The following is a 24957-nucleotide window of genomic DNA, read 5'->3' on the forward strand; positions in this document are numbered from 1 at the left end:
AGTGGCTTTTTTGGCCATTGCAGAGGGTGGTTAAGAGTCAAATGCACATTTCTATGGGTCAGGGATCACATGTAGGTCAGTCTGGGTAAGGATGGCAGATATCCTTCCCTAAGTGACATTACTGAACCAGATGAGTTCTTACAATAATCAATGATAGTTGTCTTAGTCACCATCACTGAGACTAGCTTAATCTTCCGTTCAGATTTAATGAATTTAAATTCAGCCAGTTGTGTGGTTGGGTTGGATCCCAGATTCCCAGGGTTTCTCGTTTAAAAGTACAGTGACATTATCACCACAAACAATGAGCAGGAGGAGCTGGCTGAACAATTATGCATCTCCTCATTGATAGAGGGTCATTGAATCCATGCAGTGTGGAAGCAGGCCATTTGGCCTATCAAGAAGTACAGCATATCCATGCACAAGTTCAGGCTGAAACATTTGTGTCTGCTCTCAGCCAGAAATGTTCAGTGGATGATCCATCACAGCCTTGTCCTGTGGTCCCCAACATCACAGATGCCAGTCTTCAACCAATTTAATTCACTATTTGACCATAAGAAATGGCTGAAGGCATTGGATACTGCAAAGGTTATGGGTCTGGAAGCAGTCCAGCGATAATACTGAAGACTTGTGCTCCAGAAATAGTCATGCTCTTGGCATGCTGTTCCAGTACAGCTGCAACATTGCAATCTTCCTAGCAATGTGTGATTCACTGGAACACTGCAGCATGCTGAGGACAGATGTCGTCTTGCAAACAGGAAGCTATATTAAAATGACTGGCTCTAGGAAAATTAGGGCCCAGCTTGCACAAAGTGATCACCCAGTTTGCATTTGGTTTTGACAATGTAGACTAAGCCACATTGGGTGCAACAGATACAATAAACAAGATTAGAGGAGGTACAGCTGAAATGCTGCCTCACCTGGAAAGATTAATTCGGCCTTGGATGGTGAGCAGGGAGGAGGTGAAGGGGCAGGTGTTGCGCCTTCTGCGGTTACATGGAAAGGTGCTGTGGGAAGGGATGTGGTATTAGCAGTCGAGGAATGGACTAGAGTGTCCCAGAAAGAACGACCCCTGCGAAATGTATTTTGGGGACTGAGGGGAAGGTGTGTTTAGTGGTGATCTGCTGGAGTTGTCTGAAAAAGCAGAGAGTGATCAGAAGCTGGTGGGATGAAAAATCGGATAAGGGGGACCCGTTCACACTGTTGTGAGTGATTGGAAGGGGGCAGGGACGGAAGAATGGGTGATAGGATCCTCAACTGCACCTAAACTGTCGACAACAGTGGATGGGAAACCATGGTCATGGAAGAAGCAAGCCATGTAGGCAGTGCTGTTTTGGAAGGTGGCATCATCCAAACAGATATGAAGTAGGCAAAGGAATGGATGAATGGGATGGAGTTCTTGCAGGACATTGGGTGAGACAAGCTGTAGTGAAGGTAGCTAAGGGAGCCACTGGCTTTGTAGTGGATGGCAGTGGACAGTTTATTCCCTGAAATGGAGACCGGCCAAGGATAAAAAACGGAAGTATCGGAAATGGACAATATGAAAGTCATAGAGGAAAAAGGATCGTTTCACATATCCAGTAGAAAGGCAGGCATAACTGGGACCCAAGTGGATACCCATAGCCACTCCTTTGACTTGGCTGAAGTGAGATGAATTATAGGAGAAATTGTTCAGTGAGAGAACAAGTTCGGCCAGGCGGAGCAGAGTGGTGGTGAAGGGGTATTTTTTCAGGCCTCTGGTTGAGGAAGGTGCTGAGAGCTCACGGACCATCCTGATGGGGAATGGGGTACAGAGGGATTGGACGTTCATGGTGAACAGGAGACAGTTAGGGCCAGGGAAGTGGACATGGTCAATAAGGTCTTCCGCTCAATTAAACACAGCATCCTGCTCACAGGTCCACGTTTGTCCTTGGCATGCTGTAGGGTTCCAGTGAATCACAGCACAAACTGGAGGAACAATGCCTCATCTTCAGACTAGGCACTTTACAACCTTATGGATTTGAGTTAAATTGTGTACCATTTCTTCCTTTTCTTTTATCTTGTGATCATGTCTTCCCCTCCCCCCCCATCCCAGTTACTGTCCTTTCAAATCTGGCAGGAGAGACACCATTGTTCTGCCATTCTTACATTCTGATCACGTAATCCGAACTGTTAACATCCTTTCTCCATCAACACCTTACACCCTCTAACCCCCCCTCTACTCAAACTATAGCATAAATGCTGTCCTCTCCACACTTCACTTCAGCTCTATTGAAGAGTCATCTAAACTCCACATGGATGTCTCTTCATGGATGTTGTCTGACCCACTGTGATCTCCAGCACCAGCAATAATTTGTTCCTCAAGAAGCTTGGCGCCATTCAGGACAAAGCAGTCTGCTTGACTGACACCCCATCCATTGCCTTCAACTTTCACTTCCTTCTCTGGTGCACAGTAGCAAAAGTATGTATCATCTACAAGAAGCACTGGAGTAACTTACAGTCCTCCACATCATCATCCAAACCCATGACCATTTCCGTCTAGAAAAAAAAGGCGGCAGATATGTGGGAACGTCAATCAACTGCAAGTTCCCCTCCAAAAAACACACCAACTTGACTTGGAAATTTATCACCATTCCTTCAGTGCCTCTGGGTCAAAATCCTGGAACTCTCTTCCTAACAGCACAAGTGGGGCTGCCTACACCAATGATTGCAGTGGTACAAGAAGACAACTCACCACTACAAGCTCCAGGGTAATTTGGGAAGCTGGCAATGTCACATCCCATGGCCAAATGATAATAAACTTGTAACCTCTGCCACTGCTGCTGCTCAAGTTAGATCAGAATGAGTTCCATCGGTACTGGGTGTGATTCATCAGCCTTTACCCTCGCTCCTGATGGTCGAGCATTTCGGGTTTGATATGTGATGAAAGCTGTAGAAATCATTAAAACAGCTATTGGGATAAGGTATAAATATTGAGTAGTGTTCAGAGTGGAGATATAGGTCCTTTCTAAACTACATGGACAAGACTCCAACAAAAACATATTTCACATCAGTGGTCGTGTAGGAATGGCAGTTGCATGTCTTCTGGCAGATGCACTATCTCTTACCGATATTGCAAGGGAAGAAGCTTCCAATTTAGATCTAATTATACATATGACATTCCATTGAGGCATTAGATTAGCAATGTATGTCCATGTTTACACATTGTATAGTGCTGTGCAGCCATTTGGAAGAAGCTTCATTATAGGATCTTATGATCAGGACAATGGAGCTCAAGTGTGCATGATTGACCCTTCAGGAGTGTCCCACACTTGCTGGGGATGTGCAATTGGAAAAGCTAAAGAAACAAAGATTGGGAAGCTGAAGAGAAAGACATGACTCGCAGGGAAGTGATTAAAGAAGTTGCAAAAATAATCCACATCATGATGAAGTTAAGGATCAATCTTTTGAGTTGCAGTTAAGTTGGGCTGGAGAAATTATGAAAGGCAGGCATGAGCTCGTACGAGGAAGCAGGAAAATGTGGAAGAATCTCTTGAGGAAGACAACGAATCTGATGCAGACAACATCTAATTAGTTTCTTTTAAATATACAGTACTGTTTGAAACAAGAAAACTTATAACTGAGCTTAAATCCAGCTGCCAGAGTTGCTGGTCTATCTCATGTCGCCACCCAGTGTTCAGAAGTATATTTTTAGATCAAACTGTTAAAAAGTTTCGCAACTTAACGTAGCAATTTTAAAAATTTCCATCAATTTTCCATTGAGGTTTTAGGTTACCTTTAACTGAAGCTAGGTGTTGATACATCGTCACATCTTGGTGATGGTATATTCCCAGTTTAACCGTGTTTTCGAATTTACATCTGTTGATGGGGAGGGAAACGGTCTTAAAATCTTTTTGTCATTTGGGAGCAAGGTCCAATCTGTATTTATAACTGGAATTAAGAGGGTGGAAGAATATCGCTTTCTTCCCAATTGCCTTGATTTTCTTCATTTATTTATGGGGTGTAGAAATTGCTAGCTGGGCCATTCCAGGATTTTGACCTAGCTATAGTGAAGGAACGCCAGTGTAGTTCCAAGGCAGGTTGGGAACCTGCAGGTGGTGTTGTTCCTATGTTTCTGCTGCTGTTGTCTTTCAAGATGGATTTGGAAGGTGCTGTCTAATTAGCCTAGATGAATTTTGGCCAAGTATCTTGTAGGTGGTACATGCTGGTGTTACTGAGCATTGATGATGGTGGGAATGGATGTTTGTGGATGTGATGTTGATCAAGCAGGCTGTTTTATCCTGGATGGTATCAAACTTCTTGAGTGTCTTTGGAGCTGTCCTTATCCAGGCCAGTGGGGGCATATTCCAACGCACACCTGACTTGTGCCTTTCAGATGATGGACAGGTTTTGGGGAGTTGGGAGATGAGTAACTTGCAGCCACATTCCTAGCCTCTGACCTGTACTTGAGTCACCCCATTAATATGGCTACTCCAGTTCAATTTCTGATGGCTTGTCACCTTTTGACCTGTCTGGCTTGATTACATTGCCTTTTAACCACTGAAGCATTAATTAGAAATGAAGGATGTAACTGAGATCATGCTTGCTATTTGTGTAAATGGTAACACCCAAAATGTTTATAGTAAAGGATTCAGTTATAGTAATGTCACTGCATGTCAATGGTTAGATTCTCACTTGATGGAGATGGTCATTCCTTGACATTTGTGTAATGCAAATGTTAGTTGCCACTTTTCAGTCCTAGCTAGATATTGTCAGACGTTATGGTGGTGGGAAGCTCATTGATAAAGCAGCTGAAGATGGTTGGGCCTAGGGCACTACCCTGAAGAACTTCTGCAGTGAAGTCTTGGAGCCGAGATTGACCTTCAGCAGCCATAACCATATTTCTAAAGAGCTTTGGTCTTTGTAGGCTCAAGTTGCTTCTTATAACTTTGGCCCAATACACTTTTGAACTAAGTGGCCAGTGGAGGCAAGTATTCAACAGGACAGCGTCAGAGCTGCTCCTAATCCAGTTCAGTCCAACCTTCCAATATGCATTTTCAGCAGGGAATAGCTAGATTGGAGATCAGAAACCGGAATTCTGTCTGATTTTTATCTTGTCCTTAAGTAACTGTTTCTCATCAAGTTTCCTAACTAACCAAAGCTGGACTTGAGCAATATGATACAACAAAGCATTGATATTTAGTCACTAAACATCAGGATTGTGAAAGGATATTTCCATCTAGGAAAGGGAAAGTGTACCTTTTCCAGTTTCTTTATTTAAATTCATTGAATTTAATGTCACTGGAGGAGGCCATTTAGCCCGCAGCATTGCTGTCACCTCCCTGAGTGGACTATTCACCCAGCGCCCACTATTTTTCCTCTTCTTTTACCATACCTTTTTAACTTTAACTTTATTCTTTGAATATGTATATTTCTATTTTAAAAGTAATTGTAGATCTGCTACTTGGACGATTTCTTGTCAGCATTTCAAATGCTGCAGTATGAAATTGTCAAATCTCATTACTGTTCTTGTTAAGTTTTCCATTTAGGTTCTCCAATTCTTAGTCAGGGAGGTGCTGGGAAAGTTTTCATATCTTGGCTTTCTCACCACTATCCTAACCCATCCGCCTACCGGTGTACTAACAAATTCCATTCTGTCGTCATGTCTTACTGCATACTTATGTTCTGTAGCGAGGTTTGATAGTGTTGTTTAAAGGCTCAGTTGTTGATTGTTGGGGTGAGGAACGTGTCACTAATGTATTTCCTGTGTTTCAGGTGACGGTGATGCACTCCATGCAAGCTGGATACCTAGAGAAAGCTCAGAAGTACACAGATAAAGCACTCATGCAGTTAGAAAAATTAAAAAGTAAGCCATATGGAATTCCTGCCTTTCATCACATTTTGTTGGTAGAATTTTGGTGAGGGTTGGATTTACAAATCTTTGCACTATACAGTTGAATTGTAGATTCTGATCTTCCAAACCTGGATTGAATTGCACTGCAGTAGGGTCCAGTACTGATGGGTCAAGGTCATTCATTTTATGACACGAGTACAGTACTGCCACAGATCTTCAGTACAGTACTTTTGGGTACAGGTTTCTCATTGTATAATGGTGGGGTGTAATTATGGTGAGTGCAGGGCAGTCACTATCACACTGGCTTAAAGTACTGGTGAGGACAGATCCGTCTTTGTTTAACACTGGGGAAAAATACAACTGGGCAGTATTCTCACTGTGCAATATGGCTCGTCACCTTTTGTTTAACACTGGGGAAAAATACAACTGGGCAGTATTCTCACTGTGCAATATGGCTCGTCACCTTTTGTTTAACACTGGGGAAAAATACAACTGGGCAGTATTCTCACTGTGCAATATGGCTCGTCACCTTTTGTTTAACACTGGGGAAAAATACAACTGGGCAGTATTCTCACTGTGCAATATGGCTTGTCACCTTTTGTTTAACACTGGGGAAAATACAACTGGGCAGTATTCTCACTGTGCAATATGGCTTGTCACCTTTTGTTTAACACTGGGGAAAAATACAACTGGGCAGTATTCTCACTGTGCAATATGGCTCGTCACCTTTTGTTTAACACTGGGGAAAAATACAACTGGGCAGTATTCTCACTGTGCAATATGGCTCGTCACCTTTTGTTTAACACTGGGGAAAAATACAACTGGGCAGTATTCTCACTGTGCAATATGGCTCGTCACCTTTTGTTTAACACTGGGGAAAAATACAACTGGGCAGTATTCTCACTGTGCAATATGGCTTGTCACCTTTTGTTTAACACTGGGGAAAAATACAACTGGGCAGTATTCTCACTGTGCAATATGGCTCGTCACCTTTTGTTTAACACTGGGGAAAAATACAACTGGGCAGTATTCTCACTGTGCAATATGGCTCGTCACCTTTTGTTTAACACTGGGGAAAAATACAACTGGGCAGTATTCTCACTGTGCAATATGGCTCGTCACCTTTTGTTTAACACTGGGGAAAATACAACTGGGCAGTATTCTCACTGTGCAATATGGCTTGTCACCTTTTGTTTAACACTGGGGAAAAATACAACTGGGCAGTATTCTCACTGTGCAATATGGCTTGTCACCTTTTGTTTAACCCTGGGGAAAAATACAACTGGGCAGTATTCTCACTGTGCAATATGGCTCGTCACCTTTTGTTTAACACTGGGGAAAAATACAACTGGGCAGTATTCTCACTGTGCAATATGGCTCGTCACCTTTTGTTTAACACTGGGGAAAAATACAACTGGGCAGTATTCTCACTGTGCAATATGGCTCGTCACCTTTTGTTTAACACTGGGGAAAAATACAACTGGGCAGTATTCTCACTGTGCAATATGGCTCGTCACCTTTTGTTTAACACTGGGGAAAAATACAACTGGGCAGTATTCTCACTGTGCAATATGGCTCGTCACCTTTTGTTTAACACTGGGGAAAAATACAACTGGGCAGTATTCTCACTGTGCAATATGGCTCGTCACCTTTTGTTTAACACTGGGGAAAAATACAACTGGGCAGTATTCTCACTGTGCAATATGGCTCGTCACCTTTTGTTTAACACTGGGGAAAAATACAACTGGGCAGTATTCTCACTGTGCAATATGGCTCGTCACCTTTTGTTTAACACTGGGGAAAAATACAACTGGGCAGTATTCTCACTGTGCAATATGGCTCGTCACCTTTTGTTTAACACTGGGGAAAAATACAACTGGGCAGTATTCTCACTGTGCAATATGGCTCGTCACCTTTTGTTTAACACTGGGGAAAATACAACTGGGCAGTATTCTCACTGTGCAATATGGCTCGTCACCTTTTGTTTAACACTGGGGAAAATACAACTGGGCAGTATTCTCACTGTGCAATATGGCTCGTCACCTTTTGTTTAACACTGGGGAAAAATACAACTGGGCAGTATTCTCACTGTGCAATATGGCTCGTCACCTTTTGTTTAACACTGGGGAAAATACAACTGGGCAGTATTCTCACTGTGCAATATGGCTCGTCACCTTTTGTTTAACACTGGGGAAAAATACAACTGGGCAGTATTCTCACTGTGCAATATGGCTCGTCACCTTTTGTTTAACACTGGGGAAAAATACAACTGGGCAGTATTCTCACTGTGCAATATGGCTCGTCACCTTTTGTTTAACACTGGGGAAAAATACAACTGGGCAGTATTCTCACTGTGCAATATGGCTCGTCACCTTTTGTTTAACACTGGGGAAAAATACAACTGGGCAGTATTCTCACTGTGCAATATGGCTCGTCACCTTTTGTTTAACACTGGGGAAAAATACAACTGGGCAGTATTCTCACTGTGCAATATGGCTCGTCACCTTTTGTTTAACACTGGGGAAAAATACAACTGGGCAGTATTCTCACTGTGCAATATGGCTCGTCACCTTTTGTTTAACACTGGGGAAAAATACAACTGGGCAGTATTCTCACTGTGCAATATGGCTCGTCACCTTTTGTTTAACACTGGGGAAAAATACAACTGGGCAGTATTCTCACTGTGCAATATGGCTCGTCACCTTTTGTTTAACACTGGGGAAAAATACAACTGGGCAGTATTCTCACTGTGCAATATGGCTCGTCACCTTTTGTTTAACACTGGGGAAAAATACAACTGGGCAGTATTCTCACTGTGCAATATGGCTCGTCACCTTTTGTTTAACACTGGGGAAAAATACAACTGGGTAGTATTCTCACTGTGCAATATGGCTCGTCACCTTTTGTTTAACACTGGGGAAAAATACAACTGGGCAGTATTCTCACTGTGCAATATGGCTCGTCACCTTTTGTTTAACACTGGGGAAAAATACAACTGGGCAGTATTCTCACTGTGCAATATGGCTCGTCACCTTTTGTTTAACACTGGGGAAAAATACAACTGGGCAGTATTCTCACTGTGCAATATGGCTCGTCACCTTTTGTTTAACACTGGGGAAAAATACAACTGGGCAGTATTCTCACTGTGCAATATGGCTCGTCACCTTTTGTTTAACACTGGGGAAAAATACAACTGGGCAGTATTCTCACTGTGCAATATGGCTCGTCACCTTTTGTTTAACACTGGGGAAAATACAACTGGGCAGTATTCTCACTGTGCAATATGGCTCGTCACCTTTTGTTTAACACTGGGGAAAAATACAACTGGGCAGTATTCTCACTGTGCAATATGGCTCGTCACCTTTTGTTTAACACTGGGGAAAAATACAACTGGGCAGTATTCTCACTGTGCAATATGGCTCGTCACCTTTTGACCTGTCTGGCTTGATTACATTGCCTTTTAACCACTGAAGCATTAATTAGAAATGAAGGATGTAACTGAGGTCATGCTTGCTATTTGTGTAAATTTTCTGAAGACTTCTTAAGACCCTTACTAATCAATTGTTTGGTTTCGAAGCTGTACTTTATAAGTGAGTTTTGATGTATTGTAGTAATGTAAAACATAGTTCTGTCTCATCTGTTCAGTGCTGGACTGCAGCCCAATACTCTCTTCGTTTCAAGTCATGTTACTGGAGCATATCATCATGTGTCGACTTGTAACAGGCCACAAAGCAACAGCTCTCCAAGAGGTTTGTATACTGTCTCACAGCCTGGGCACTATCAGAGAAAGATAGTACATTAGGTGCAGTTTAGACTTTACCCTTTGAGACACAAGTTCACATTTTCCATAGTTTTGAGGTCAGGTCTTGTCTGCTGCCTGTAATAACAACATCTGCTTTTGCATTGTGTCTTTAATGTACTAAGACATGTTCAGATGTTTAATAAAGAAGAATTATCAAATAGAATTTGATTCCATGCCACATGAGGAAATATTTGGAAGGAATTACCAAAATCTTGGTCCATGAAAATGTTTTTAAGGAGTGTCTTAAAGACAGTGGTTTTAAGGAGGGTCCAAAACCTTGAAGGAGAAGCAGTTGAAGCTAGCAGTAGTGATCTTGCCTCTGGCCCGGAAGACATAGACTAAAGTCCCACCTGCTCCAGAGCTGTGTCACAAAACATCTGAACAGGTTGATTGAAAATATCTAGAAAATTAAGGATTATCTAGTTGACGTGTTCAATACAGTAAAAGAGTTGGGCAGCACGGTGGGTCAGTGGTTAGCACTGCTGCCTCACAACAGAACTCTGGTTCGATTCCACCTTGGGTGACTGTGTGGAGTTTGCACGTTGTCCCCGTGTCTGCATGGGTTTCCTCCAGGTGCTCCGGTTTCCTCCCATGGTCCAAAGGTGTGTAGGTTAGGTGGATTGGCCATGCTAAATCGCCCATAGTGTCCAGGGATGTGTAGGCTAGATTGATTAGACGTGGGAAAGGCAGGGTGGCTCTGGGTGTGATGCTGTTCAGAGGGGCAGTGTGGACCTGTTGGGCCAAATGGCCTGTTTCCACACTGTAGGGATTCTATTCTATGGATAAATAGATTTAGTAGGGATGCTAGAACAAACAGGCCTAACCTGAAGGTAATGTCAGGAAGTACTTCTTCACAGAAAGCATGATGATAGCCTTGAAATCTCTCACCCAAAAAGTAGTTTTGTTAGACAAGCAAGTATATTACAGACCAGAACAGGAAATTACAGTTAAGCTGTAGATAAGGTGTCATCGAATGCAAAAGCAGCAAAGGGCCGGAATAACTACTACTCCTTTCTCATGTTCCGGAAATCGGATCTCCAGTCCATGCATTGGTCCAAATTTATTTTAAGGAATTTAATGTTTACACTTGAAACTTGTTTCTGCTTTCACAAGTAAATAGTTTATTAATTGCTTAGCTTCACTGTAAAGCCTGAAAATGTGTTGGGCTACAAATGAAAAAGTCCTACAATAAAAAGTTGAAATAAAAATTATCTATTTGTAATTTGTACTGTTAAGGCATCAACTTGAATTCTGAATATATGTTGCCTATTGTGGAAAAATAATGTAAACTTAAATAATCCGTATGTTTCAACATTATAACTGCTGCAGAAGGCATCATAAGTTTTTTTTTTTATTCCCATATCTGTTTGTCTCTGAGGCTAACAGTCGCAGGCTTTTGTCCATCAAAGTGTGTAAACCAGAGCCCTGTTGACTGCGAGCTTGTAAGGTTCTTGTCACTCAGACTCTTTGAAGAAACCTTTGGCAGTATGGGCTGAGTTGGGGCACCCTTTACTAAGTGAGAAATGCAGAGAAATGGGTTTCTTGGCATTGTAAAGAAATCTAAAATAGCCTGAAAGCAGGAGTCTGTGGCACATCAAGGTGATGTATTGTCTTGCTTGCCTAGTTTCATGAGCTGTTCGTAATATCTTCAATCTGTAGGAACAAAGGTAATTGAAGCATGAATAGGCCATTCATTCTTTTGACATTCGCTCCACCATTGACCTAGATCATGGCTGATTGTTACTTCAGTGCTATATATTCCCACTATCTCCATATCTTCAACAGACCCCCGGGGCATAAAATTCCAAAGATTTACTACCCTCTGAGTGAAAATATTCCTCCTTATCTCAGTTGTAAACTGCCTGCCATCATGTTATTGCATCTTGTCCTGTCTTAGTCAAGGTTCCCTAGTTTGATTTGCCTTCTTTGTTGATTTTAACAAATTCTCTGCAGAAAATGCTTCTGACTGCAGTCTTAATTTTCCAGCAGAAATCAGTCTTGGTGTAAATGCTGAACAATCTGGGATTCTTTTTAGAAACTAGAATACTATAGAGCAATCTGATATAAATCTAAAGACGTCTAATGCAATTCCTTTGAGTAGAAGCAGATAAGATGTTTCCACTTGTAAGATGTTAGTAGTAAATTCAATAGGGAATGCAGGAGAAAATATTTCACTCCAAGTAAGTGTAGATGAAGGGCAAAAATCTTAAAATTCAGTCCAGTAGTCACGAACTAAGTGATGACTAAATTTTCTTTTGCAAAATAAAATTCATTTTTCAAATGGAATTTTTTTCAAGACTATGTTGAGCCTGTGGAACTCACTTCAGCAAATAACTGAGATGAATAGTATAAATGCAAACGGAAATCTAGCTAAAGTTAAGGAACAAAGAAGTGAAGGAATATGCAGAAAGTGTTATCTGAAGTAGGGTCACAGATGGCTGATGTGAAACATTGTATTTGGGCCAAATGGACTGTTTCTAATGCTATAGATTAACACTGAGGCAGCTAGTATGGGGCCATTTTTGGTGGAGCAACTGATGGTAGATTCTGATGAAAGGTTTATTTCATTTACATTCTTTATCTTGTCAGATTTCTCAGGTCTGTCAGTTGTGTCAGCAGTCTCCCAGGTTGTTTTCAAACCATGCTGCCCAGCTTCACACATTACTGGTAAGTAATGGAGAATAACAAAGATTTGCTACTTGATACAGTTCTTTTTATATGATGACTTCTTTCTCCCTTCCTCTGATCCCTTTTCTGGTACTACTTGTTCTGAAGAAATCAATCCACAGGTAAAATGGTTAATGCTGACAGACTTTTCACACAGAGGCACACACATCCCTCCCAAATCAGAATTCTCAGACCGTAACCAAGTACAGCAAAAGGCCTCAGGTGATTTTATTTCTTCACTAACAATTTTTACATTCCACTTGCAATCAACCAATTCAGAATTAACTCAAGTGAAACCTGGGATCATCTAGTTTGTGTATTGTGCACTCAATTGTGGTGATGGTTTCGTCAGCTAAGTATGTGGAGTTAATACCAGTAGTTCACAGAGCAGTTCAACACTCTGACTAGTTGATGCTTTGCTTTTTAGGGGATCAGAATTTAAATTCCATTCTGTGTTTATTCTCTCTGTCTGGTCAGTTGGTGAATTTTGGCAGTTCTCAACCTTGGGTTATCTACTCAGTCTGATCAACCTGGTAAAAGGAATTACGTTGTGGGAAGTAGGAAGTATTGAACCTGATTGTGGTATTGATGTTGAATAAAAACCGAAAGAACTGCGGATGCTGTAAATCAGGAACAAAAACAAAGTTGCTGGGAAAGCTCAGCACTTCTGGCAGCATCCGTGGAGGAGAAAACAGAGTTAATCATTTGGGTGTGGTGACCCTTCCTCAGAATTGATGGCGGCTGGGAAAACATTAGTTTACGTGCAGAAAATAGGGAGATGGGTGGGGTAGGGAATAGACGATAAGATAAAGCCCAAAGAGAGAGAAAGACAGTTGGACAGACAAAGGAGTTGCTAACGATCAGGCTGGGAGGGTAAGTAGTTGTTAATGGGGACTGTTGGTGACTAACAACAGTGGGGTGTGTAGTGGCAGGCTGTGTCATAACAAGGCCTAGTGTGTGGGGTAGGGGACTGGGACACGGGAGAGTTTAGGTCCTAAAATTATTGAACTCAATATTGACTCCAGAGGGCTGTAGGGTCCCCAAGCAGAAAATGAGGTGTTGTTCCTCCAGTTTGCTTTGGGCTTCACTGGATCACATTCGCCAGCTGGAGACAGAGCTGTTGGCCAGAGAGCGGGCTGGTGCATTGAAGTAGCAGGCAACAGGTAGTTCAGGGTCTTTTTTGCAAGTAGAACGTAGATGTTCTGCGAAGCGGTCGCCAATTCTACGCTTCATTTCCCCAATGTAGAGGAGACCACATTGTGACTCCCACAGCTACCTTGTCTATACATCCTCACACCCCACTTCCTGTAAAGACTCCATCCTATTTTCTCAGCTCCTCCTTCTCCGTCGCCTTTGTTCAGATGAGGCCAACTTCGACAAGGGAGCCTCCGAAATGTCCACATTCTTCCTCAACCGAGGATTCCCCAGCTCCATTGTCGACAGGGCCCTCAATCAGGTCCGACCCATCTCCGGCACTTCTGCCCTCACCCTTTCTCTTCCCTCCCGCAACAGCGATAGGGTTCCCCTTGTCCTCACCTACCATCCCACCAGCATCCACATCCAAAAGATCATCAGACGTCATATCCACCACCTCCAGCAAGATGCTACCACCAGACACATATATTCCCCTCCCCTTCCTCGTTTGCCTTCCACAGGGACTGTTCCTTCCAGGATGCCCTGGTCTACACTTCCTTCACCCCCAACCCCTCCCCACAGGCCTACAGCACCTTCCCCTGTAACCAGCGAAGGAGCAACACCTGCCCATTTACCTCCTCCCTGCCCACTATCCAAGGGCCCAAACATACCTTCCAGGTGAAGCAACACTTCACCTGCACTCCCAAGAATCTAGTCTACTGCATTCGCTGCTCACAATGTGGTCTCCTCTACATTTGGGGAAATGAAGCGTAGAATTGGCGACCGCTTCGCAGAACATCTACGTTCTGCTTGCAAAAAAGACCCTGAACTACCTGTTGCCTGCTACTTCAATGCACCAGCCCGCTCTCTGGCCAACAGCTCTGTCTCCGGCTGGCGACAGTGATCCAGTGAAGCCCAAAGCAAACTGGAGGAACAACATCTCATTTTCTGCTTGGGGACCCTTCAGCCCTCTGGACTCAATATTGAGTTCAATAATTTTAGGGCCTATACTCTCCCATGTCCCAGTCCCCTACCCCACACACCAGGCCTTGTTATGACACAGCCTGCCACTACACACCCCACTGTTGTTAGTCACCAACAGTCCCCATTAACAACTACTTACCCTCCCAGCCTGATCGTGAGCAACTCATTTGTCTGTCCAACTGTCTTTCTCTCTCTTTGGGCTCTATCATATCATTTACTCCCTACCCCACCCATCTCCCTATTTTCTGCATGTAAACTGACGTTTTCCCAGCCACCATCAGTTCTGAGAAAGGGTCACCAGACCCGAAACGTTAACTGTGTTTTCTCCTCCACAGATGCTGCTGTGACTATGTTGAACTTGCTCTGGAATTGTGTCCTTACCAGGTGACTGGGGAACAAACAGACAGGTCCACAGGCAGATGAAAGGACAGGAATGGGGTTTGGACTGCACTGTTTTGCTCCAGAATGTGTTCTGGAAGCTCACCTTTACAGATATTTTCTAATCAACCTGTTCAGAAATGTTATGACACAGCTCTGGAGCAGGTGGGACTTGAATCCTGGCCTCCTGGCTCAATCTTAGCAACACAGGCACTGTGCCACAACAGCCCTAACACAAACCCACTCATTTTCTTTCTCATCAGCCTTTTGAGGTGAGACTTGAATCCAAGCCTTCTGACTCTTGTCGGGACAGTACCACGACACTATAAGGGCCTCTCCAAATTCAACTTGCAGTTATTTCTGACCAACCTGTCCATCAATGTTATGATATATTTAGGTATCAGGTGAGACTTGAAACAAGGCCTCTTAGCTCAGTGGTAGGGACATTACCGCTATGCCACAAAATGTTTGCAGATCTGTCCTTACCATCTCCAGGTGCACACTGTTGGCGCAGCGAACGGAAAAGGAAGAGTTGATGTCCTGTTTCTGATGCAGTTTACATTTTCAAAGGTTAAAAGACAGGGCTTCTATAGCTATTCATATTGTCATGGTGATATTTTCAGTAGCAATATAATTATGTCACTGTTTCCTAATCTTCTTACAGGACACTGGAATTATTCTTATTACGCGGTGGCTTTGCTGAAGTCTGTCTCCATGTTCTCTTACTCCCTCCCTCTTAACTTCATAAGGAGGACCTGACTTGTTCACACATTTATACAGATTAAGCCTGCTTGCGAGCAAACAATTCCTCCTGTATTCCTTGTGCTAAGAATTTGTTTTCCTCCCACAGGGTCTGTACTGCATCTCTGTAAACTGCATGGACAATGCAGAAGCACAGTTCACAACAGCACTTAGGGTAAGAGACCTTTCATAATTACTTCTTCAAACGCTGACAGCTCTCATCTTGTAGTGGGTTGGGAGGCAGAACTTTATCTGAAATTCTGTATCTGGTGTTAGCTTTGGCTGTGCAGGTGGCACATTCATCTCTGGATTAGACATTGCAGGGTTCAAACCCCACTCCAGAAACTTATGCACAAAATCCACACTGACCCTCCAAGTTCAGACAGCACGTTATATTGCTAGAAGTACCATTGTTTGGATGAGATGTTAAATCACAGACTGCTTTGTCATGTCGGTGGACACAAAAGATACATAGAATTAAGCAAAGCCGATTTGGAGGAATTCTTCCCGAATATTTGCCCCTCAACTGAGATCACCGTCAAATATTCAAATGGCTGTTTGTGATATCATCTGTGCATGAAGTGACTACAGCTTTAATGGTACCGCACTATTTAAATTCAAGTACTTTTAAACCTATTCTGTTGTTTCAGTTGACTACACATCAGGAGTTGTGGGCGTTTATAGTCACAAACCTGGCCAGCGTCTACATAAGGGAAGGCAACAGACATCAGGAGGTAAGAGATCTGATGCACTTGCTTTAATGTAAACTCATCTTGTAATATGTTTAAGATGTATAACCTTCGGTGTCTCTGACAGAACACTAGGGTGGTGTAGACAGCCAGGCTGAGCTGGTTTCAGACCAAAGTGAAACATCCATAATGTACTTTACCATGTGCAGCCACTTTTAGTTATTGCCCTTGGTTACAAAACGTTAACATTTGTCGTAGCAAGGGGCTTTAGGAAATATCAGAATCAAAGGAGAGAAATTGAAAGAAAATTCTTACAGCTTCGAAACACAGGCAGGAATTCTAGAAATATTCAGCAGGACTTGCACCACATGAGCAGAGAAAACCAATTAAAGTTTCAGGTCAGTGATTTTTCGTTCTGGCTGATGAGAGGGAAGGAGCCTGTGTTTTCTTGACAAATTAGGTATCTCTATTATGGTAATATCCTTACCTAGTGATTGAGTAGAGCCAGGTATGCACATATATTTGGGATTGGAATGAACCAAAATAGTCAACTGAAATTGCACAGACATTGGTGCTTTATAAGTTTTGGTGAGTTGGAATAGTCTGCAATTAACATGTCTCCATGGAGCCACCACGAATATAATTTGGGAGTCATAGAGCTGTACAGCATGGAAACAGACCCTTCAGTCCAACATGTCCATGCCAACCAGATAGCATAAATTAATCTAGTCCCATTTGCCAGCATTTGGCCCATATCCGTCTAAACCCTTTCTGTGCATGGACCCATCCGGATGCCTTTTAAATGTTGTAATTGTACCAGCCTCCACCATTTCCTCTGGCAGCACATTCCATGCATGCGCCACCCCCTGTATGAAAATGTTGCCCTTTGGGTCCTTTTTAAATCTTTCCCCACTTACCTTTAACTTACATCCTTTAGTTTAGGACCCTGTTACCCTGGGTAAAAGACCATGGCTCTTCACCCTATCCGTACCCCTCGTGATTGTATAAATCTCTACAAGGTCACCCGTCAACCTTCGACACTGGTGATTCACTCCCCGGGTCTCACTACCAGTACTGTCACCTTTCCAGGGACCCCACTCCTTCCCCACTCCTTCCTGAGCTGATAGATTTCAGGGAATGCTTTCTGATACTGGAACAGTGGGAGTTGGGGTCTTTTGTTTTTTTAACTCCAAAATGATCAAAAGGAAAGCAGTGTTGAAAGCCATTTGTTTTTCAGTATACATGCAAAAATAGCAATACAGTACACTCGATGCAAAAACCTAACTAATCTGGTCATTTAAATCAGTTATTTCTGTATCATTGTCTGCACAGCTGGTTTTTTTAATTCATCGATTGGGATTTGGGCATCACTGGCTGAACAACATTCCTATTTGTCAATGGAACTGCCTGGCTTGTTAGGGCCGTTCCAGTGTTGCAGTTAAGAGTCAAACACGTTGTTATGGGTCTGAAGGAACCAGATGAATTTTTTAATTCCAGATTTTCCATTATTCAAATTTCACAATTTGCCACAATGGGATTCGAACCCATATCCCCAGAGTGTTAGCCTGGGTCTCTTGATACCAGTCCTGTAACAATACCACTACCTCATTGCCTCCCTGGAGTGGTAAGAGTCCATGTAACTCCCTGCCCTGAAAACGTGATTCTGTAGATATTTTGAAGATTTCTGCGAGATGTGATGGGCATTTCTAAGTGTAAGTCTGCCCTGCATCTCAGTACTAGACGTCTGTTTGTCAGATTTATATTCTGATTCAGTATGTGGATGCACCTACTAGAGAAGGTTCAAAACTTGACCCACTTGTGGGAAATAAGACAGGGCAGGTGACTGAAGTATCAATGAGGGAGTGGGGCCAGTGACCATAATTCTATTAGTTTTAATATCGCGATGGAAAAAGATAGACCGGATCTAAAAGTTCTAAACTGGAGGAAGGCCAATTTTGACGGTATTAGTCAAGAACTTTCAAAAGTTGATTGGAGGTGGATGTTTGCAGGCCAAGGGACAGCTGAAAAATCGGAAACCTTCAAAAATGAGATAATGAGAGTTCAGAGATTAGTCTGTTCCTGTTCAGGTGAAGGGCAAGGCGGGTTATTATGGGAAATGCTGGATGACGAGGGAAATTGAGGCCTTATTCTGAGAAAAAGAAGGAAGCATGTGTCAGGTGTAGAAGGCAGAGATCTAATGAATCCCTAGAAGAGTATAAAGGCAGTAGGAGTGTACTTAAGAGGGAAATCACTAGGACAAAAAGGGACATGGGATAGCTTTGGCAAATAGGGTTAAGGAGAATCCAGAGGGATTCTATAAATACATTAAGGACAAAAGAGTGACTAGAGAGAGAATAGCACCTCATAAAGATCAGCAAGGCTGCCTATGTGTGGGACCGCAGAAGATGGGGGAAATACTAAATGAGTATTTTGCATCAGTATTTGCTGTGGAGAAGATAAAGAATGTGGGAAAATAAAGAATGACATCTTGAAAAATGTCCATATTACAGAGGGGGTGGTGCCTTATGGCTTAAGTTGCATAAAGGTGGATAAATCCCTGGGACCTGATCAGGTGTTCCCTAGAATTCTGTGGGAAGCTAGAGCAGTGCTTGCTGGGCCCCTTGTTGTCATATTTGTATCATTGATAGCCACAGGTGAGGTGCCAGGAGACTGGCGGTTGGCCAATGTGGTGCCACTTTTTAAGAAAGGTGGTAAGGAAAAGCCATGGAACTATACATTGGTGGTGGGCAAGTTGTTGGAGGAATTCCTGAGGGAAAAAATTTACATATATTTGAAAAGGCAAGGACTGGTACAGATAGTCAACATGGTTTTATGCGTGGGAAATCTTGTCTCACTAGCTTAATTGAGTTTTTTGAAAAAGTAACAGAGAGGATTGATGAGGACTGAGCAATGGACATGATCTTTTTGGATTTCAGTAAGATGTTCCTCATGGTAGCCTGGTTGGCAAGGTTAGATCACGTGGAATACAGGGAGAACTAGCCTTGTGAAAACAGACTGCCTGGAAGTCAGAAAACAGAGGGTGGCGGTGGAGGGTTGCTCCTTAGACTGCAGGCCTGTGACCGGTGGTGTGCCACAAGGATTGGTGCTGCAGTCGTCATTTAGATAAATGATTTGGATGTGAACATTGGAGGTATGGTTGGTATGTTTGCAGATTACACCAAAATTGGAGGTGTAGTCGACAGCAAAGATGATTACCTCAAGTACAACAGGATCTTGATCAAATGGGTCAATGGGCTGAGAAGTGGTAGGTGGACTTTAATTTATATAAACGTGAGGTGCTGCATTTTGGAAAGGCAAATCAGGGCAGGATTTATACACTTCATGGTAAGGTTCTCGAGTGTGTAGCTGAACTAAGAGACTTTAGAGTGCGTGTTCATAGTTCCTTGAAAGTGGACCAGCAGGTAGATAGGATAATCAAGAAGGCACTTGATATGTTGCCTTTACTGGTCAGTGCATTGAGTATAGGAATGGGAGGTCAGGCTGTGGGCGTACAAGATATTGTTTAGGCCACTTTTGGAATACTGTGTGCAATTCTTATCTTCCTTCTATGAGAAGGATGTTACAAAACTTGAAAGGGTTCAGAAAAAAATTACAAGGATGTTGCCAGCACTGGAGAGTTTGATCTATCAGGAGAGGCTGAATAGATTAGATTAGGTTAGATTGCCTACAGTGTGAAAACAAGCCCTTTGGCCCAACAAGTCCACACCAGCCCTTACAGCATCCCACCCAGACCCATCCCCCTATAACCCACACATCTCTGAACACTACGGGCAGTTTAGCATGGCCAATCCACGTAGCTTGCACATCTTTGGACCGTGGGAGGAAACCGGAACACCTGGAGGAAACCCACGCAGATACGTGGAGAACGTGCAAACTCCACACAGACAGTCGCCCGAGGCTGGAATCAAAGCCGGATCCCTGGCGCTGTGAGGCTGCAGTGCTAACCACTGAGCCACCATGCCGACATAAATAGGCTAGGGATATTTTCCCTGGAGTGTCTGAGGCTGTGGGGTGACCTTATTGAGGCTCATAAAATCATGAGGGGTATGGATAGGGTAAATAAACAAGGTCGTTTCCCCGGGGTGGGGGAGTCCAAAACTAGAGAGGATAGATATAAGGTAAGAGGGGAAAGATTTAAAAGGGACCAAAGGGACAACATTTTTATGCAGTGTAGTGCATGTATGGAATGAGCTGGCAGAGGAAGTGTTGGAGGCTGGTGCAATTACAACATTTAAAAGGTATCTGGATGGGTACATGAAGGGGAACGGTTTGCAGCGATATGGGCCAAATTGCTGGCAAATGGGACTAGATTAATTTAGGATGTCTGAATTGCAGGTATTGCATTGTTGTACTTCAGAGTATTAATCCATTTATGAGACCATTCCTTATTTATTATAGTTGTACAATCTACTGGAAAGAATAAACCCAGATCACAACTTCCCAGTCAGGTAAGAAAGACATCAGTTTCTTTTAGTACTGTTGAACAGTGTATGTGAGTTTGTTATCCAAGGGAAGGCACGTTTATTGTAGCTGATGCTGCTGTGCTATGTTTGATTCGAATGTGTCAAGGGCACTTTGGACTTGACTGCTGTATTTGATCTAGGAGTGCTTGATGGGATGGTATTGAAGAAATGTGTTTTGCATCTAATCTGTGTTGTTTGTTTGCGTGAAAGGTCACTGGAAGATTTAAGGGTAACGAATAGATGAACTGGAATAAACTGTTCAACCCTTGAGCGTGCTGCATCTCTTATTTAAACCTCTGAACCTGATCTGAACTTCGACTTAGTTTTTTCTATCTTTATACTATATCCCTAATACACTTGCCCAAGGGGAAATAGTCAGTCTCACCCTTTAAAGTTTTAGTTGCGTTTCTGCTGTCTCAGTATCCAGAATCTTTTTGGACTCAAGAGTTCCAGGGTTATACTGCCCTTTGTGTGGGAAAACTTTCATGATTGCACTCCAGAATGGCTTATTTCTATTTCTAAGTTTAAACTCGTGCCCTTTTGATCAGATTCCCCTAAGAGAAAGTAGCTTCTCTGTCTGCCTCAGAAAGTACCTTTATGAACGCTTTGATCAGATTACTTCTCAATCTTCAACGCTCAAGGGAATATTGCACAATTTTGTGTAATTCATGGTCATAAACCCTCCTGTTCTGGTGAATTAGGGGGACAGTAGGAACAGGATAAGGATCATTATTAATCAAAGTTCAGTCAGTCTTTTAAGTGGTGGGAAATGATGTGTCAAAGATTTCATTTCCGAGGCTGCTGTTATTTGCTATGATTTTTATATACGACTAGAGGGAGAAATATTAGAATTTGTAGAAAGTTATTGAAACAGGAAATTCAGTAAAATTAATTATTAGGAAAATTAAGGAAAGCTGCAGAGAAACATTGGCAACGTGGGAGAATTGTTTAAGTGCAAATATCAAATTCTCTGGTAAATAGGAGGTAATGGACTATTGTATTTTAAAAGAAATAATGATTGCATAGAGCCGACAAAAAAATGATCCAGTTTCCATTGCTAATGCAGTATGTCTTGTGCTAATTCCCCTTTCCTCTTCCTGTGTTGAAGGGGCTGACTCTTGCTGGGATGCAGTTCCACTAAACTAACAGTTCTTCTCCCAGAGGATATGGAGAGGCAGAGAGGCTAGTCAGTAAATGTCAGCCAACTTCCAGGCTGCAGGAGGGAGCATCTCACCAGCCCCTGATCTGTGTCTGTACACATTTTCCAGTGCTCATACATCTTTAGAACATTTTATTGGAATCTGTGACTCGCTTGCACCATTTCCTTGCGGATTGACTCATCTCAGTTTTCCTTGCATGATATCTATGTGGAGGTTTTAACAGCATTGAGTGTCCCAGCATTGACAGAGAGAGAGAGAGAGAAAGAAGAGATCAATTGGTGGCAACCCAGTTGCTATGTGCCAATATAAGGTTCTTGCACTGTGTACCAGATTTCACTTTACAACCTCCTGCTGATTTGTACACACGTTACTTCCCGTAATCTGGCACTACAGCAGAGTTGCCATTGTCTCTGTGGAGATGCCAATATCAGTCAGTCTCAAATAAGCAATGTCTATATATTTTGTCAATTTAAAAGCCTAGTTGGAAATTGGAATTTTGTTTCTCCTGAACCAAAACACATTTAAAATGCTCTACTTCTGTACGTCTGTTTCTCCTGGAAGAGGACAGAGAATTTTTGGCTTCTTGTATTTTGTCATTCACCGTACACTGTCACATGTTTGTGCCTGAAATAACGTTGTGTCCCATTTGTGTCTTCTAGTTCTCACTGTCTCCGAGCAGCTGCATTCTACATCCGGGGCCTCCTGTCCTTCTTTCAGGGAAGGTACAATGAAGCAAAGTGAGTGTTTGGCTTTCCACAGCTGCCTGATTTGTTTTAGTTGTTGAAGGAGACACCGCTAATGAATGAAAGTGTTTGCTGCCACCAAAACAGTTTTCACTCCAGTTCCTAAAATCACAACAGTGCTTAATCTCTACCCACCTCCTATTTCCTTTCAGAAATAAACATTTTAGCTCAATAAATATGTAATTTCAACATCTTGTATTAATTGATGCAATCTTTTCTACTTTTAAAAGTTTGTGAATACCAAGTTATTCTGGATCCTAAAATGCTGCCTTGATTCCACAACCTCCAGCTGTCTTCTGTCACCTATGCCTACAGATGTCACTTGACAAACCTGATCTCCAGTTACCATCTTTGGTCACTATTTGTGTCTCTGGATAGAGATTGTTTTCCAATAGGGATGCTATTTCAATAGCCAATCTTAGACTAATCAGCCTTCCTTAGAAGACACTATTCGTAGCTTACTAACATTTAAATTTGTCCGTTGAGGTCATTGAAAATTATTTGTGTATCTCAATGCAGAAACAATAATGTTTTGATTAATGCAAATAATTCATTGTTACAGCTATGAGGTTTAAGATTGCGTTTTGGGACTGTATGAGATCATGTGGCCTACTGTGAAGTCTGCCTGATAGAAATCCTTGATGGATTGATTGTTAGAGATTAAAAAGACCTGTTTTACTGGGCAGGTTTTTGCATTGGCAAGAATAGCAGCAGAACGTGTAGAAATAACAGAAGTATTCTTGAGTCTTCAAAGGCCCAGAAAAACATTGAGAATGTTTTTGGTTGGAAACAGTTGTGTTTTAAATTCCCATTTACAACTGAGTTAAAGATAATTGGGGTCTCAACGATAGCAAATCAGCATTTCTATTTGGATACAAGGCCCATGTGATAACATTGTCACGGAGATCTGGGAGCTAGAGTGGTTGGAATCGACTTGTGGTTCACCATGCAGCTATTTGGGTGGGAGCTGACGCTCTGAATGGAAAGAGTTAAAACAAGTTGGGAAGATTTGCCTGGCTGTGGCTAAAGGAAGATAACTCCAGGAAAACATGCACTGTAAAAGACAGCTCCTAGGCTACATTATACATTGAGATTGGTGTGGCAAGGGTGCTGTCCACTGTTATCTACTTGTCTAAGTCAGGTGTATTACAGTGGGGCAGTCGTCTTAGTCAACAGGCTCGCTAACTGATCATTATTTATTTTCACATGATGGATGAGCTGCCAATTTCTGCACCTGCCTTGGTCACCTATAGTATTCGGGGGTGAACATGAGGATTGGTGGCTTCCTGAACTATTTTTTGTGCCCCCCCTGCCAATAATACATCTGTCAAGGACATGTACAGTGCAAACCCTGGAGTTAAAAAGAATGGGGAAAGGAAAAGATCTTAAAGTGCCAGCAATCATTTCAGAGTGAGCCATCTACGTAAAATAGATTTGCTGGAAGACTTTTTTCAGGATGTGTTAAAAATTGGTGTTTTTATCTATTTGTCAGTATCTTGAAACATTTTGTATTATCTGTTGAGCTATTAACTACAACTTTAATTTCTAAAAAAATTATCAGCCTGTGTGGGGATCATAACATCAGCATAGCATGCAAACTGTAGAAAGATCTCAAATCTCTTGTCACTGCCTCTAACTTGCCCAGTTATAGCCATTCTCCAATGTAAAGTTCCAGATACTTTCATCCTTGTGCAAACCAATAATGAATGATGTGAGAAATGAAAACGCAAAGTCAGGGAAAAGAGCAGGAGACTTCATAGACTTAACAGGCTATTTCCCTGAGTTGGATTGTCTAGAATTAGGTATCATAGTTTAAGAATAAGGAATTCATTTAAGACTGAAATAAGGAGAAATTTCTTACTGTGAGAAATCCAAGGATTCACAATCCTTGAATAGCCTTGATCTTATTGAATGGCAGAACAGGCTCAAGGGGTTGTATTGCCAATTGCTGTTATTTTCATAAGGTAGACATAGAGTCAGAACAGTGATGTTCGTGGACGCAAAGTGGTGTGAAGAAAAAGAGTGGCCTAGAAAAAGGTACATCTGTCCCCTGCAGTTTTTGTCATAGTAGACCTCTTCTCTAAACGTGTGACTGACTGAATGCTCTTTGCTCTTAAGGCGATTTCTACGAGAGACTCTGAAAATGTCAAACGCAGAGGATTTGAATCGATTAACAGCCTGCTCCTTGGTGTTACTGGGTCACATATTCTACGCACTAGGAAACCACAGAGTGAGTTGAGTCTTCCTACTAAGAAATATCATGATGTGCTACTGGGTGCATTTAGTTTGAGTCACTGTGTTGCAAACTGTTTATTCAATATTGAAGTAGGTGAGGAGCCCAGTATTTCTTTAGTCTTGCATTGCAC

The 24957-nt window shown here is 42.4% G+C and overlaps 1 protein-coding gene, 1 long non-coding RNA gene and 1 pseudogene across 2 annotated transcripts in view; 2 read left to right on the forward strand and 1 right to left on the reverse strand.

Annotated features, from left to right (window-relative positions):
• The window catches only part of mau2 (MAU2 sister chromatid cohesion factor), a 61760-nt gene that overhangs the window by 25495 nt on the left and 11308 nt on the right, over positions 1 to 24957 (forward strand). Inside the window, exons 9-16 of the mRNA XM_048559658.2 lie at positions 5731 to 5821; positions 9455 to 9558; positions 12201 to 12278; positions 15625 to 15690; positions 16166 to 16249; positions 20624 to 20673; positions 22508 to 22585; positions 24710 to 24821. Coding sequence (XP_048415615.2) covers positions 5731 to 5821; positions 9455 to 9558; positions 12201 to 12278; positions 15625 to 15690; positions 16166 to 16249; positions 20624 to 20673; positions 22508 to 22585; positions 24710 to 24821 — 663 coding nt within the window. The remainder of the gene's footprint in view (positions 1 to 5730; positions 5822 to 9454; positions 9559 to 12200; positions 12279 to 15624; positions 15691 to 16165; positions 16250 to 20623; positions 20674 to 22507; positions 22586 to 24709; positions 24822 to 24957) is intronic.
• LOC125465799 (proteasome subunit alpha type-3-like) lies at positions 2818 to 3546 on the forward strand (annotated as a pseudogene).
• The window catches only part of LOC125465800 (uncharacterized), a 34546-nt gene continuing 20389 nt past the window's right edge, over positions 10801 to 24957 (reverse strand). The window contains exon 3 of the long non-coding RNA XR_007250317.2: positions 10801 to 11264. This is a non-coding gene — a long non-coding RNA (uncharacterized LOC125465800). The remainder of the gene's footprint in view (positions 11265 to 24957) is intronic.

Source organism: Stegostoma tigrinum, chromosome 30 (genome assembly GCF_030684315.1).
Source record: "Stegostoma tigrinum isolate sSteTig4 chromosome 30, sSteTig4.hap1, whole genome shotgun sequence".
Taxonomy (NCBI): domain Eukaryota; kingdom Metazoa; phylum Chordata; class Chondrichthyes; order Orectolobiformes; family Stegostomatidae; genus Stegostoma; species Stegostoma tigrinum.